We start from the raw sequence: 15998 nt of genomic DNA on the forward strand, positions 1-15998 counted from the left end.
GGGGGGATTGAAGGAAAGAATGAAAATGGCTGCCCTGATAGCCTGTAGTCCCATCAAGGATGAGAACTAATTTGCGAAGATCATTCTGCAATCAAAGGGCAAAAGATATCTCTTTCCATAAATACTTGAAGGTATAACAGATGTTGATACCTGGGATTTGTCCTTACAGAGATGTTATTCAGGACATAAAAGTCTAATGTCTTGGACTTTGAGAAGTCTTGTGAGATACCAGGATAAATTGGTAGAATCAGGTGCTCCAAAAACCCACCAGATTCCTCTAAGTTCAAAACCCAGGTCCCAACAACCCACTCGTGGTCACAAGGAAGTCTGAAGCATAACAGGAAATAGAAAACTTACATTCCTTTCCAATTCAATTGCCCTATCTTTCAGTTTCAGCAGTTCCATGGTAGCTTCTCGGTGTCCCGTATCCAATTTCTCATTCATTTGGTGGTTGGGAATGAGCTTCTCTGTAGAATACTTCAGTGAATTCTGAGCTTGCTGCCCATCCTGCTGAGTCTGCTTAAGTGCATCAAAGTCCTTCTTTATCTTCAAAACAAACAATGAAAAACCTTCATCACTGAATCAATAGTGGGATTTTATATTAACAAATATTGGGTATGCATTTCTTCTTTTTAACTGTAGGCACTTCAAAGGACTGAAGGACCATTTATCCTCATTTCACAGGCAGGGAAACTGAGAAATAGACAGGTGGAGGAATCCATGTCTGTCTGCTACCCGTGGGGCGCCCTCTGACTCAAGCTGTCACATAACAAGCAGCCTGTTCTTAGGTGGGAAGTTTAAAATGCATTGTTCTTCAGACTATGCTTTCATTAAACAAGACAGAAAAACAACACTGTGGCAATGAAAAAAAATGTCAGGAAACAGATCTGCAAGTAGTCCCCACCTTAAACATTTCTGCCATGGAACTCGGCCTAATAATTTTCCTGAAACGTGACAACACCAAGTTGGGAGGGAATGTTAATCTGCCAGAGGGGAGAAGGGCACTACAGAAGGACCTGGATAGATTGGACCGATGGGCCAAGGTAAACTGTATGAGTTTCAATAGGGCCAAGTGGCAGGTCCTGCATTTTGGTCACAACAACCCCAGGCAACTCTACAGGCTTGGGAAGGAGTGGCTGGAAAGCTGCCTGACAGAAAGGGACCTTGGTGTACTGATGGACAACTGGCTGAATATGAGCCAGCAGTGTGCCCAGGTGGCCAAGAAGGCCAATGGCATCCTGGCTTGTATCAGGAATAGTGTGGTGAGCAGGACCAGGGAAGTAATCCTGCCCCTGTACTCGACACTGGTGTGGCCCAACCTTCAGTACATTGTTCAGCTTTGGGCACCTCAGTACAGAAAGTACATATGGAGGTGCTGGAGCAGGTCCAAAGAAGGGCAGAAAGGCTTGTGAAGGGCTTGGAGAATATGCCCTATGAGCAGAGACTGAAGGAACTGGGGCTGTTTAGTCTGGGGAAGAGGAGGCTGAGGGGAGACCTTATTGCTCTCTTCCAATATCTAAAAGATGCTTGCAGTGAGAGCAGGGTTGGTCTCTTCTCACTGCTGACAGGATGAGGGGAAATGGCCTCAAGTTGTGCCACAGGAGGTTTAGTTTGGCTGTCAGGAAAATCTTCTTTACAGAAAGGGTTGTTAAGCACTGGAATATGCTCCCCAGGGAGGTTGCTGAGCCACCATCCCTGGATGTGTTTAAAAACCATCTGGATGTGGTGCTCAGGGACATGATTTAGCGGAGGGTTGTTAGAGTTAGAGTAGCACGGGTAGGTTGTGGTTGGACTCGATAATCTTGAAGGTCTTTTCCAACCTGAGCAATTCTATGATTCTATGAAATTGGTGTCATTATATAGACTGGTACAAGCAAAAGCAGTTAAGTCAGTAAAGTTTTTGCAAGGTGTGTGAATTTGGTAGGAGAGAAAAGTACATACAACTGTTCTTCTTCAGTTTTAAAATGAATGTGCAGAACCACTCTTACCATATTTAGATCATTTTGTAACTGCTGGTTCAGGTTCAGGGTGTCTTTCACTTGAGCTTCCAGCACTGCAATCTTTTCTTCTTTTACAGCTAGTGTTGTTTTCAGTGCTGATTCAGTTTTGCTTTCCAGAATCCTGTATTTTCTGAAAGACAAGAGAATAGCTTTCCACTATCTTCCAATAAGAAGTGAGAAACCATCTATATAGAAGACTTTGTCTCATCAAAAGCTACATGACACATTTGCTTGTTCCTCTACTGCTGCAGATTCCCCCGATATATCATAGCTGGGGAACCAGCTTTAAGAAAATTCAGTCGATTTTAATGAGGCTCACACAAGCATAATCCTATAGAAATATCTAACAACTATATAATTTATTTTTTTCTGTTTTTACCATAATTACACAACAAATTTCTTCTCATGTCTCTTTTTTTTTTTTTTTTACATTTTTAACACAGAAAAATCTCCAATAAGCCCTAAAGGCTCCTGAATGGCAAGTTTGCTTCTCTAACTAGGTCTTATCAAGAGACTTGTACACATTTCTTGTTGGGGTTTCTTTGTTCACAGCTACAGAACTGGCAATCAGGAGTTTCTTAGGAAAAATGTGTGCTTATATTAACAGGTGGTTGGATCACCCATTACTCAGTCATGACACACACCATCTAATGCACACTTAGACACTATTCTTACTTGTAAAGAATACCAGGAGGAACATTAGATAGTGGATCACCAGAATAGCTATCCAGCTGCTTGACAAAGGGATTGGCTGGTATGGACAGTGATAATGGCACTTTCTCCTTCCTCCCAAGAAAAGATTTTGCAAAACGTGCAGTATACTGCCAAGCATACTATAGAAAAACATGCTTTGTGTGCGAAATATGGGTATGGATAACTGAAGAGAGACAGATGAGAACCAAAATGAAAGGCAGAGGGCTTGAGAATTCAGCTGAGGAAAGGCCTTCAGAGTCAAAAGAATGATTAGAAGAACTCAGTTTCCTCACGTGTCATCATTGCCATTGTCATCCTGTAGCAGCAGCTCTTTGCTCAATCCTATCTTCTCCAGTTCCAGGCTCAGTTTATCCAGCTCACTAGACAACTGTTGACTTTTCAGCTTCTCCAGAACCAAATCCTGTAACAGCACTAAATAATTAGCCGCTGTGCAAAGGATAGTGATAATTATCCAGCACAATACATTTTTTTCAAGAACACTAAAAAAAGTTGTTAGATAAAATCCTAGTCCTGAGAAGGTCAGCTAAAATTCTTCATCAGTGCCAGATGAGTGCAGAATTAAACTGATGGCTTTTATTTATAGCTTAGTCAGAATAAATCTGAAGAACTCTTCTTTTGACCTTGGTCTTGCTCACTGTACTGATTTACTACTGCCAGTGCTGGAATCCTGCCCGCCTGCCAAAGGAGGGGATGAGTGCAGGCCAGGAGACTCCTGCCTGCTGCCAGCAGAAGGGACGTGTGATGTGTGCAGCTCAGGGCACTCGGCACCGCCAGAGGGAGTTCCCACCTCTCTGAGTCCAAACAGAAGTGAGGGCTGTACCAGCCACGTGTTTAAAAAGGACAAACCACTGTTGGTACACTGTGAAGTTCAAATGTTCCTGATGCTCAAAATTTTCTGAAGTGCAAACATATCATTGAAGACCTACATTGCTCGTGTTACTGCTCAGAAGTTTTCTTCAACAAGGAATGGAAAAGGCACAAAATTACGGAAGCAAATCAAGAAAGAAAAAAAACCTGAATGCCAAACAGAGGTTAAGAACGAAACCACAACCACACACGCTTTGTTAAACACATGTAGGTATTCAACAGTTCTGTCATATGATAAATTTAGTCACATGTCTAAACAACAAAGGAAAAAATGTTAAGAACAATGTTAATCTATGGTTTGTAAACAGATCTCTTTTTCAACATAGAGGAACTCTTCTGCAGAAAGTAAATGGGAAAAGGAAAATAAGATATGTATATGCACGAGCTGCATAACTGGAAGTTTGCAGCTGTTTGAGGACTGAAAGATTATAAAGGAGTCTTTTCAGAAATGCTATTATTTGTTTTTATGGAAAGCAGGATAGAAGCAACTGGTTTCTGATAAATATTTTTCATCCAAAAAATTACATTACTGCTTCAAATACTAAAATAAAACTAGATCCCCAAATAAGTAATCGCTTACTGCATTAGCCTTGCTAAACTTATTCATTTCACCAAGCTACTGTAACATTGACAGTTTTACTTTGAATGCTCTTTCACAGGAAATCCTGTTTCTGGCAGGATGACAGCAGCTAGAGCAGGCAATAACAGAAAGCTGCAATAGCCTGATTCAGCTCACAGGCCATTTATAAGACTGCCAGGATCTGGCACACACATCGTTGGTTTGCCAATGTGGTAATGCAAACGGTGTATTTTTAAAGGATGACTACAGGCAAAAGTGTGAATACTGCATGCTGCAGTGGACAGGGGTGCAGGAAGAGATCACTGGTGCTTATTAACAGAGCTGCTTAGGGCTCTTTCACTCAGCATGGAATCTTCTGGGGGAAAAACACTGCAGGAAGACCTAAAGCAAAGTTCAGTTCAGCTGTTACTGGAAGGGTCAGATTGGTTACCTGGGATGATTCATGTCCCAGAGAAGTCTGTCTTAGAATGGGGATGTTAACATGTTCTCAACAAATGCACTCATTCCCAGGCTTAAGACCTCACCTACTGGAACTTTCATGTAAGCAAACAATTTGGTAGTCAGAGTTTGAGAAAGTATCAGCGATGTGGGAGCTATGCTAAAACTCTACTCTGCATTAAGAACATTTCATTTGGAGACACTCTCATTTGTGGCCACCAAGTTTTTGGAAGGTTGCACCTTTCGAGTCAACACTATGCAGTGTTTCCCAGCAAGGCTGTGAAGATGTCTTATATAGTCATAAACAGTCACAGGACAGATGGCTTCCACTGTTACTTCTCAAAGCTGAAATATAAAACAACGTTGTATTATTATTATTTTTCTTACCTCTCTCAGTGTAGCTAGTGTTCTTTTATCAATGGTAACTTGCTTTATGAGATCTTTGTTGTCCTTTTCAAATTCTTTCAGCTTATTAGATGAATCTCTGAATTGAGCTATTTCCTTTTCTAGTGTCTTGTTTTCTTTCTCAGCAACCGCCAACTTTACTGTACTATCGTCCAAAATAGCATCTTTCAGCTCCACTTGCTGCCAAAGCCGTTTTGTTTCTTTCTCCAGCAGTTTTTTGTCCTTCTCAAGCTGAGATATTTCTTGTTCTAGGGCTTTGTTCTCTTTTTCTAACCTTTCTAGCCTTTTGGCAGAAATCTTCAGCTCCTCAAGGTTTCTCTGAAGGACTTGATTTTCACTCTCTGTTGCCTGTACTTCTTTTTCCAGCTCCTGGATCTTTTTGTTGCTATTCTCCAGCATTTGCTGAAGTCTCTGGTTTTCAGAGTTGATACTCTGATAACTTAGCTCCAGCCTTTCTGATTTCTTACTCAGCACTTTTAACATTTCCACATTCTTCCTTAAGTCCTCTTTTTCCCTCTCCAAATCTTTGTTTTCTGCTTCTATTTGTGCCATTTTTGTGCTGGTAAATCTCATGGTCTCCACAACTTTTCTAAGCTCCAGGTTTTCTTCATCCAACTGCTTGTTGTCCCTTTCCAGGTCTCCAAGCCGGATGGAAACGTTCTGGAATGTGTCCAGGGATTTTCTGAGTTTCCTATTTTCCATTTCCAGATCCCAATTTTCCTGCTGAAGAACTTCAACTTTTTTTGTCACTGTTTTCATTGCTGTTGCCTTTTTTGTGAGCTGTTCATTCTCCTTCTCCAGCCGGTGGAGCTCTTTCTCCATTTCTTCCACTCTTTCTACTTTTTCTTTAACCTGGTCAAAATCCTTTTGCAACTGTTTCTTCTCAAATTCTAGCTTGTTGACCTTGGAACTAGTTTCCGTAACGGTTTCATGAAGGATCTTGTTCTCTTTTTCAATATCTTTCACTCTTGCCTCGCTGCTCACTTGAGATCTTTGTCGCAGGGATAAGACCACTTGATTCAGGTGATCATTTTCTTGTTTAAGGTCCTTTATCTACATAAACAAAACAAAAAGTAAGTCATGCAAGTGCTACACATTCATCATAGTTTAGTTCTAAAGTAGCTAGCTGCTTGTTAGTAAAAACATCCATTTAACACAAGAAAAATTTCTGAGCTAAACCAACGACCATAACTAAAAAACTGCTACCTCTGGTACCTTGGCACTCTAATGAACTGAAAAATGGTGCTGTGTTCTTCCTACCAGGAAAGGTCTAAGCAGAGAGATAAAGGAGACAAAAGGCCTCCAGGGAACACTCTGGAGAGGATGATTTGTTATTAATCATATGTTACCTTTTCATTTAGGTTTACATCCCTGTCTTTGTGATCTGAAGACCCAAATTTTCTCTGGTAAGACTTAAGAAACTCAGCAAGTATGGAAAATTTGTAGCAATTATGTATCTCATTAAGGATACACTTTCAATGAAAGCAGTACATTGACGTAACTGGTTGAATCCCAGCTGAAGAAACCGCAATTTAGTCTGCAATTTGTAATTATGATCTAAAAAACATCCACAAAAATTAAACAGGACTGAGACCTGAAAAATCATAATCTGCCCTCTTCCAGTGACTGGCAATAGTGTTGTTTTTACTTCTTGTTCTACCTGTGAATCATTCATTAGCTGTTACCACAAGGAATCCACATACAATCTAACTGAAACTCATGACTTCAGTGGCAAAGTGCGATTTTCCAGGCAGAAGCCTGCATAAGATTCCTTCAAGATGAAAAGCACTAGGTAAATAAGGCAATTTGTGATTTAACCTTCATCCCACAAATCTTGGAACAAATTCCAATACAAAAATATACACCCTGCCTTTCAATGATGTACTTAAAGATTTTCTTCATTAGTTGACTTAATACAGATGACATTTGGCATGAGTCTGTAACAGAGTGGCTTCAAGGCACTGCATTTCAGCATTTAAGAGCTGAAAGGCATTCAAAACATAAATCCAGAAGATGTAAATGTTTTCTCAGCGTATTTTTAAAATATACTAAGAGATCTAATAAAATAAATAAATAAAGTCAAGACATCTAGCTGGCAGAAAACCAATCTGCTGCAACAATATGTAGTTTTATCTGCATATCCTAAAACCAGTCAGTGTCCATTTAGTAAAGTTCGGGGCTTTTTTCCTTCAAGAAGGAAGATTTGTTCTTACAACAGCCTGAAGATGTCCTTATGGCAACAGGAGAAGCAGTAGCTACCAAAACACGCTGGGCTTTTTTTGCTCAAAGAAAACTTTTACCTACATTTGAACAAGTTAAATGTATGTATAATAGCTCTCAAATTGCCCTGTATCCCTGAGAGAACCAAACACTCTAAATGGCATCAGTAAATTCCCACTATTGAGCATACGCTTTTATATTACATTTGTGAAGTTTGCACCTGTCTGTCTTTGTCAGCTTTCAGAGTCTCCATGACAACTTGTAGCTGTTCTTTCTCTTTTATCAGCTCTTCACTCAAGGTCTCCAGATCTTGATTACTTTGCTTCTCTTTTTCAATTTGATTTTGCAACTTCTCAATCTGTGTGGAGGGAACGCAGCAAAACACATCAGCCACAGCTCGATAAGATTACAGTCCACACTTAAAAGTATTCTGAACAACCAAAGGGAATGAGACGGGGACTACAGCTGCGGGATATCATCCTTCCCTTCTTGAAGGGCAGTTTGAAGAAGGAGTTGAATTTTCTCATAGTGCTTATTAGGATAAGGCACACAGTGGTGAAAAATGACTCACCTGCCTCAGTGCCGTTTTGCTCCTGTCAGTGGCTACAATTTCTGATGCTCACTTTTCTGAGGGACTTGTCTCCTCCTACTCCCTCCACCACTGACGGCCTCACTTAACCAGCAAATACTGAGATGGTTCTTAAAACAGCTCAGTGAGCAAAAGAATTTTTAAAAGTGGCAAGCAGAGGAAAACTGGTTTCCAAGTTTACTTTCCCTCTCCCTGTGGTATGTTGGTCCTGTTTTCCCAGCAGGTGACTATTCTGCACTTCAATGATTTGTGAACAAGAGGCCCAGTCCTACAGTGAATGATGTCTTCTTACTACCCCCTTTTGAAAGCTGTACTAACAATGAACTGAGCACTGTAAAGCAGCAGCTCTTTTGAAGCCAGAGATTCAAAGAGCCAGGATCTCCAGTTCAGGAAGTATTCCTTTTTATCCTTCTAAAGTACTGTGAAACCCTACAGCTTAATTTTTTGTGGTGGTATTATGAACTTTGCCAACAGTGAAAATGTCAATGAGAATGTTATTAACAATAATTCTTACAAGTGGGAAATAGCCAGAGGCTGGGCTCTGCCTGTATCAACATCTGCCTCATTACAGGAAGTGTTTAAACAAGCAGGGGCTGCCCAGATGGGAGATAAGAAGGGCTTAACATTTAGAAATGTGACTGTGTTTAGGATCATTGGTCTCGAAGGAGCTGTTCAGAAAAGACTGGAACACAAGCTCAGTAACTCAGCAATAGCTAGTCTTCATTAGCACTCCTGAAAACACTGGAGGCAAGTAAGAAATTACTGTTTACAACTTGTTTCATTCCAAGAAGTTCAGAATGCAGGGAGAACAGACACTTACTGGGTCTGTTCCTACTAGACTGTGCCTCAGAGTTTTCTATAATTACTTCCCCACAAAGAAAAGAAGAAAAAGATGTACAGGACTTTTCCTTCATACCACCCCCTCTTGTGCTACCTAAATAATCCCATTCCGGCTACATGATCTTTCCAAGCAGACGATCAGTAGACAGCCAAGCATACTCTGTGTTTCACTACTGCCTATTATCTTATCTAACTATCAAACCTGTAGGTGACCCCACGGCATCAACACGTTCACCATCACTGAAAACAGACTAATGCTGGAATCACAGCTACCAGCACCAATACAGTGCCATAACTGGAGGTGCCCACAGGAATGTGCCTGTGGGAAAGCCAAAGATTGACCACAGTTGTTCAAATGACTCAAATTGCTGCACACCACAGGTATCTGCTGAGTGCTTTATATTTCTTGATCTCAAATTTTAAGCATGTAAATTACGAGCTAGAGTGAATTACTCATACACAAAGGGTCATAAAAGTGTGCATGGAAGGAGGAGCAAACTGAACTGAATTTTTTCCATTTTCTTTGCATGCAGAAGAAAGCCAAGAAGCAGAACTAGTCTCTCAACTTGGCAGCAAAGGAATCTCTGCAGAAGACGGAGCAATCCAGTGACGGACCCCGGTTCTCCCTGGCAGAAAAGCTGACATGCTGAAAGTTACAATCCAGTAATTTATGACCAGCATTTCATATGAAAATTCTTTCTCACCTTGCCCTTCAAAGCATTCAGTTACCCCATATGTAGGCCAGAGGACTCCTTGTATTAGCATTGCACACAACGTTTATAGCAGCAGTGGGGAAGAAAGGAGTTTGTTCTCTGGGCAATTCAAAGGTGGGAACGTGGAAAAAAAGGACAGGGAATTTTTTTTTATATTCAGACTGGCAAGCATTTTCTTTCCCCATTTGGCTCAACTCAGAGTTCAGAACAGCCAGACAAAAATGGATCTATTAGTTGGAGATGAGCAGACAACTATGTTTCACACAAAGGCTGAGTTGGCATTTGAGATGAATGTAATAACAGTTAATAATACAGTATAATATAGACAAATACATGTAAAAAGTGATGGCACGTTTGCTACCTGAGATTAAAGGAAACCAGATATTTGCAGGGAGGAAGATATTGCAGAATACCTAGGGGCCAAAACAAGTTAAAGATCCAGGACTACGGACAGCAAAGAAAAACATGAGCTGACTTAAATTGTTTTATTTGATTTACATGAAAATATTGAAACTTTCAAATGAACAAGAAATTTCAAAATGGCTGTGGCATCCTCACCTGGTAGACCAAGTATTACTGACAGCCAGAAGACAGCAAGAAGGACAAAAGCAACAGTACAATCGGCAAATGAGCACCAAAAGGCTGCTTTTATGAAACAGTCTCTTTTGCTTGCAATGATGTACTTCAGTAGATGGTAAAGTAGAAGGCAATAGAATACACTACTGTCAGAACAAGATTAACTAGAAGAGGCCAGAAACATGCCCAGTCTTACAGAGAATATCAGTGAATCCCTCATCGTTCAGGAATGCTGTAAAGGCCTGCACACACTGTGCTCAAAAACTGAAGAGCTCTGTTTGTTCCTGTAAGTAAGGATTACCTTTTTGCTAAGCTGTTGATTTTCCTTTTCCAGTTCCACAAACTTTAGGCTGCTCTCTCTGGAGGTCAAGGAGGCATCTCTCAGCTCTTGGATTGTGTTCTGCAAGCTCTGATTATCCTTCTCTAGCTTCAGGATGCGACTTGAAGCACATTCATTCAGCTCAAACACAAAGGACTTCCTAGCTGTTGAAACATGAAAATTAGAAGATGGCTCTAATCTATTGATCAGTATCTTCCTTTCTAGGTCCTTAAGATTCACTTTTATGAAGACAATCATAGTCAAACCCTTATCATTACAGTTTCACTGTTAAGTAAGCACTTTGAATACATTAGAATTAATTTCTACAGGTGATAATTAGTAACTTTAATCAATAGGGAAGTACCCAAACAGATAAACATTTTCAAAGCTACCTGCTTCCTAAACTCTCCTAAAGTCACTTTTATACTGCTAGTAGTAAAATTTATATTAATAGCAAAATATGCTTCGATACTCTTTTATACTTATATCAGAGTAAATAAATTGAGCCAGAGAATAAAGCTCTGAGAAGTGTCTGTGAAAACACCAAGATGATGCAGACAATGAAAGTTCAGGTATTCAATCATATTTAGTCATGGGAAAAAACTCACAAAACTGAGTTCAAAGCTCACCTTCACAGCTAACTTATCAAAAATATGCTGAATCAGGGAGAATATTCTCCTACTGGATACACAAGCATGGGAGAGCCATCAGAAAGGGGATCAGAGAATTTTCTTCACTTGAAGTCTTAGAACTAACAACATTTTTCCAAGTTTCACAGCAGAGATATTATTTTACTTTGAATGTTTGGAGATCCTAAGTCCCACGACTTCTTTGCCTTAAAGCCCAGCAACAAAATCTGCATTGCTCTGTTCATTTCTCTACAAATATACGTCTTAGCAGAATCAGGTGAGTAAATGAATACAATCTGCACACCAAACATGAAATACCCTGTACTTCCCAAGTTCTCTTTAACACTGCTGTTTAGGCTGGTATTATAAACAGAATAGATGTTAGACACAGCAAACAATGATAAAACCTGACTAGCAAAGGGAGCGTTAGTTATGTTTGCGGTGGTTATGGAAATCAAATCAACCATTCAAAAAAATAATCAGCCAGTTATTCTACCCATACACATTTTTCAGTATCTAGTAAAAATAAATGACTTCAGCATACACTACTTCCTGGGATTTAAAGACTAGCTAACTGTCTGCACTAATTGTATTGAAGAATACTAATGATCACAGGCTCCTCCTCACCATTCATTTAGAAGTATCTCATATTCAGTGTGACATTTCTGCTGCGTCATCTACAAGGCTTTCTTTTTTCAATTTCTCTTTATCATTTTAGAGCCACTCTTCCAGTGACAACCAACATAAAGAGAAAATATTTAAATAATTTCATAAGAAAAAGAAGTTTGAAGGAACACATTTTGGAAGTTCCCAGAAACTAAGTTCAAAGTCAGGTGGCTCAGGAAGGGAAATTCTCCAAATGAACTTCCTAAGCTTGAACTCTTTTGTTCCCTTTGCAGTCAAGTGACCACAAACGGAAATACAACACCAGCAACCCCAACTGGTACTCACTATCAGCAAGATCGGTGCTTTTAGACAGTTGTTCCAGTTCCCAGCCTAAGTGCGCAGATTCGTTCATGCTCTGTTTCTGTGCAATCTCCAAGACCATATTCTCCTCCAGAAGCTCTTCAATTCTCTTTTTGTCTGTGTCTCGATCCTGTGCAAGGTGTGCGAGTGAAAAGAAACGTATGCAGACGATCTCAGATTGTTCTGTCAGCTGAACTGCTAAATGGAGCAACATACACTGAGGGCAGAAATGCCCCCCTGAACAGCATGAGCCTCTTTATTAAAATATGTGCATAGTTTTAAATGTTTGTTGTAGCCTTCTTTATAGGTAAGTCCATTGTATATTTGAAATGAAGGTGACTGGAGGGAGAAGATGCTCAGTGACGACAGGGCCAGTAAAAGCCAAGATGGTAAGGCTGTTTGAATTCAAGGTGTCTCCTGAGCTGATGTGTCTCTGGGCAGCCTGGTCTAGTGGTTGGCAACCCTCCCCATAGCAGAGGAGTTGAAACTAGATGATCATTGTGGACATTGTCAACCCAGGCCATTCTGCGATTCTATCGTTCTATGATCATGCACTGACACTCTGGAGACACTGCAGAAATAACCCTGAATAGTAGTAGTGAGCTTCTTTAACTCATGTCATATGGATTAGCAAGTAGATATCTGCCTCATAACTGGGGGAGCTCCAATCATCCAAAAAACAAATCCAGAGAAGGAGGCTATCATAGCTTCTGGAAGTCACTTTGGTCATTTACATTTGTGGGAGATGAAGCAGTATTAAATTCAAAACAGCATTAATCAAAAATTCGTAAGTCCACCCTGAAAAGCAGCATGCAAAATAACCAGCTACTTTGGAAGTGCTGGAGCACCATGTTATCCTTTATTTGTAAGTCTTTAATCATAACTCTACACAGCACCCTCAAAAGTTCTTCTTTCCAGTGTATCATGTTTTTATACGGTTAGACCCGGAATAATTCAAAACAAAGCTGCAAGAGGAGGACTGCTAAATAAAATACACGAGACAAAAGAATATTTATTAGTAGTAGTGGGACTATAAAATCCAATGTTTCTTTTTGTTTGCAGACAATCTGCCACTTCTTGGATCCCCTACACTATGAAGCTATTAGCCATCTCTGATTTACCTAATGCTAACATTTTGGAACTGTGTCTTTTACAGTAGTGACAGATACTTAAAGTCACTGTAACGGCTGTGAGCTTTGTTTCTAGCAAAAAAATTCATTTACTGCAGTAGATTTCCTTTCATACACCTAAGGGATTTCTACTTAAGTGATAGATATTAACATCTCTATTGTCAGTGTGCATGAAAGCACTTTCCATGAAATTAGTTTTGTCAAACTGTCTCATACAGTAGCACTGGCAATAAACTGTTCATGTTGTGAATGTATTTTAAGAATGTGTGTACACGAAGTTCAAACTAAAGGCATCTTCAAAAGCACAGCTGATTTATCTACCTGTCACTGGTTTATGTGACATCAGTTTCTATGACAGCAAAAAACAGAATGCAGTAAAAAAGGTGTAATGAGAAAGAGAAGACATACCAGCTCCACATCATGAAGTTTGGATTTCAACTGCAAATTTTCCTTCTCTATCTCATGCAACTTATCAACACGAGCTCTCGCCATCGTTAGCTGTTCTTCTAACATTGCCTTTGTTTCAATTAATATGATGTTATCTTCTCTTAACTCCTAGAGAGGAAAAAAATGATGTTAACTTCTTTCAGTAAAGTCACTTTTCAAAGACCAAATCACTTTCATAAAGTGACATTGTAAAAAAAAAAAAAAAAACCAAGAAAAAATTGTCAACCTGATATTTAACAGAAAACAATTCCATGTTTAATCATCTCAGATTCACTAATGAAAGTAAATGCAATGATTTCCTTATTGTTTTTTCCTGAATTTTAGACACTGAATAGAATTTTTCTTCATACAGAACTAGATCAAAAAGACCAAAGACACAAAATAGTTATAATATCTCACTGTTAGTTTTTACTTTTAGATAAGTCTTCAACCATAGATACACTTTTCTATAGAAGGAACACATCAGCATTTAAACAGATGAAACAAATATAGGAAGGATTTTAGCCCAGGAGAGTTACCAATGGGGTAAAGAGGTAGAATTTATTTTTTGCCTATTATTCTCTTTCTCCACCTCCTTCCTCTGCTCCAATTAAATATGCAAGAAGAGAAAATGTGCATGCAGGAGCGATGAAATGCTTATTTCTTGAGAAGATCATTCCCGGGCAACACTATTCCAAATGTGAAGTCTGCTGACATCAGTGTTCAAGTCTGCTCTCTCCAACCACAAACATCCAAACCAAGGAGATTCCTGAGCAACCATCAGGCATGAGCAAATTGCTTTCACTTCCTTAACCACCACCAACAGCCTTCTCAGCTCTGGAAGGGACAGTCTGCCTTAAAAAGCCTCATATGGCTCACAACTTACAAAAAAGAAAAAAGAAAAAAAAAAGATACAAAGCACAAGTTAGAAATGTTCAATGGCAATCACTCCCCTTGCTTTCTGATACTACAGGGGGCCATGATTTATGAGCCTTCTATAGCAATCTTAATTGTTTGCTGCATTTTGACTGTTGATGGTATAGTATGGAAGTCCACCTTATGCACACACTATTGTCCTTGATGTCTCTTGGGTCAGCTACCAACTTGCATAATACAAGAGGAATAACTTCCCCACTCCAGCAGCACTAAAAAGGACAAGTCTGTCAGTGCTTGTGAAGTGCTTCAACCACCACAACTGAAATGTCTGAGTATGCAACTAACTAAAATAATAACAATAAAACACTAATTTTACAGAAACAGCATTTTGGGCCAAGTCTGATCTAACTGGGTCACTTCAGGGTAGACAAACTAAAAAGGCTGACACCTAACAGATGACAGACCAGAGGAAGTACACAACACAAAACGTGCTGAATAGTGTTTAAGCTGCCAGAATATCCATAACAAAACAGCAACGTGACTAGTTTACTTTGATATATCATCACACTCAATCCAGACCACAGCCCTAAGAAGGAAGGCTGTGTCTGACCTCAAAAACACAGTCTCAGAACTATGCCCAAAACTGCCTACCAAGCAGGAACTAGTTTTAGAGACTCATGAAGAGTTGAGCTATGCGCCAAGTACGTACATGTAATCCAGGCTCTGGTACAAACCACACAGCACTGGGAGCTGCAATATATGGAAGACTGGAATACTTTCCACTGAGTGCCCAGGAGGAGTGGACGTGCCAGTTCAAAACAGCTCTGAAGAAATCTTAAATTAATAACCTGGTGAAAATGCCTGCTACGGCAAGGCCAACACTGCTCATTGGTATACCCATCCCATGCTGTCTTAACAATGAGAAGTTCATGTAATTTAAATAATTACTCCATGGGATCTTGCCGAGTTACATCTCAAAGCCTTAAAGGTACAACTGCTCTAACTACAGTGTGTCAGCATTAATGGCTGAGAACTCACTGCAGAAGACAGTCAGCCTAATAGTGCACTGAGCTACAAACCACTCCTGCTGGCCAGAAATTCAGCAGGTGGTCATGGTGCAGTAATGTTTCCATCAGAAATAAGGGTTTTCTTTCGTTATGAGTAAACTGAGCTTAATTTTAAGTCAGCAGCAATAATAGCTGGCTATGGGTTTGTTTATTTTTGAAAATACACTGAATTTAACAGGCAAGAGATTCAGCTTAAATCATGATGGTTTAATATCCACCAAGCATAATGTGTACTTTTGTAACTACATTTCTGAAGCAAACAATACACCCAGTTCTGATCGTGTATCACTGTGCCCTGAAGTAGCTTTAAGAATAGCATGGTGTGCTCATATGGTTACAATTTAGTCCGGGAGTAAGCAGTTGCACAATCAGGGTGTGTTGGTACCGAGAGACATTTTCAGAAACTAAAGTAGCAATCAGGCTGTTTAAAACTAGAAAATTTGTATGCACATCCAGACCTAGTTATTAAACAGAGTTCAAACTCCTCCCTTCTACAGTTCAGACATTGCCCATCCTGAGCCATAATACAGTTAGCATCTTGTGACAATCAATCATTGCTTCAGTAAGCTATATGAAAACATAAGAGATACTTTTGCATCTTTAAAATGTTCACAGAAATTCCTCCCACCATCTTGTGTGCAAA

The 15998-nt window shown here is 39.7% G+C and overlaps 1 protein-coding gene across 5 annotated transcripts in view; it reads right to left on the reverse strand.

Moving 5' to 3' along the window:
• Positions 1 to 15998, reverse strand: part of CCDC88B (coiled-coil domain containing 88B) — an 84124-nt gene that overhangs the window by 21169 nt on the left and 46957 nt on the right. For 4 of the 5 annotated variants that reach the window (XM_015287749.3, XM_004941868.5, XM_046942416.1 and 1 more), the window contains 8 exons: positions 13395 to 13541; positions 11842 to 11986; positions 10244 to 10425; positions 7445 to 7582; positions 4987 to 6057; positions 2987 to 3114; positions 1989 to 2130; positions 358 to 546 (listed from right to left, as the gene is read on the reverse strand). In XM_015287749.3, coding sequence (XP_015143235.2) covers positions 358 to 546; positions 1989 to 2130; positions 2987 to 3114; positions 4987 to 6057; positions 7445 to 7582; positions 10244 to 10425; positions 11842 to 11986; positions 13395 to 13541 — 2142 coding nt within the window. The remainder of the gene's footprint in view (positions 1 to 357; positions 547 to 1988; positions 2131 to 2986; positions 3115 to 4986; positions 6058 to 7444; positions 7583 to 10243; positions 10426 to 11841; positions 11987 to 13394; positions 13542 to 15998) is intronic. The other variant, XM_025151373.3, reaches the window with a different exon arrangement.

Source organism: Gallus gallus, chromosome 5, assembly GCF_016699485.2.
Source record: "Gallus gallus isolate bGalGal1 chromosome 5, bGalGal1.mat.broiler.GRCg7b, whole genome shotgun sequence".
NCBI classification, from domain to species: Eukaryota; Metazoa; Chordata; class Aves; order Galliformes; family Phasianidae; genus Gallus; species Gallus gallus.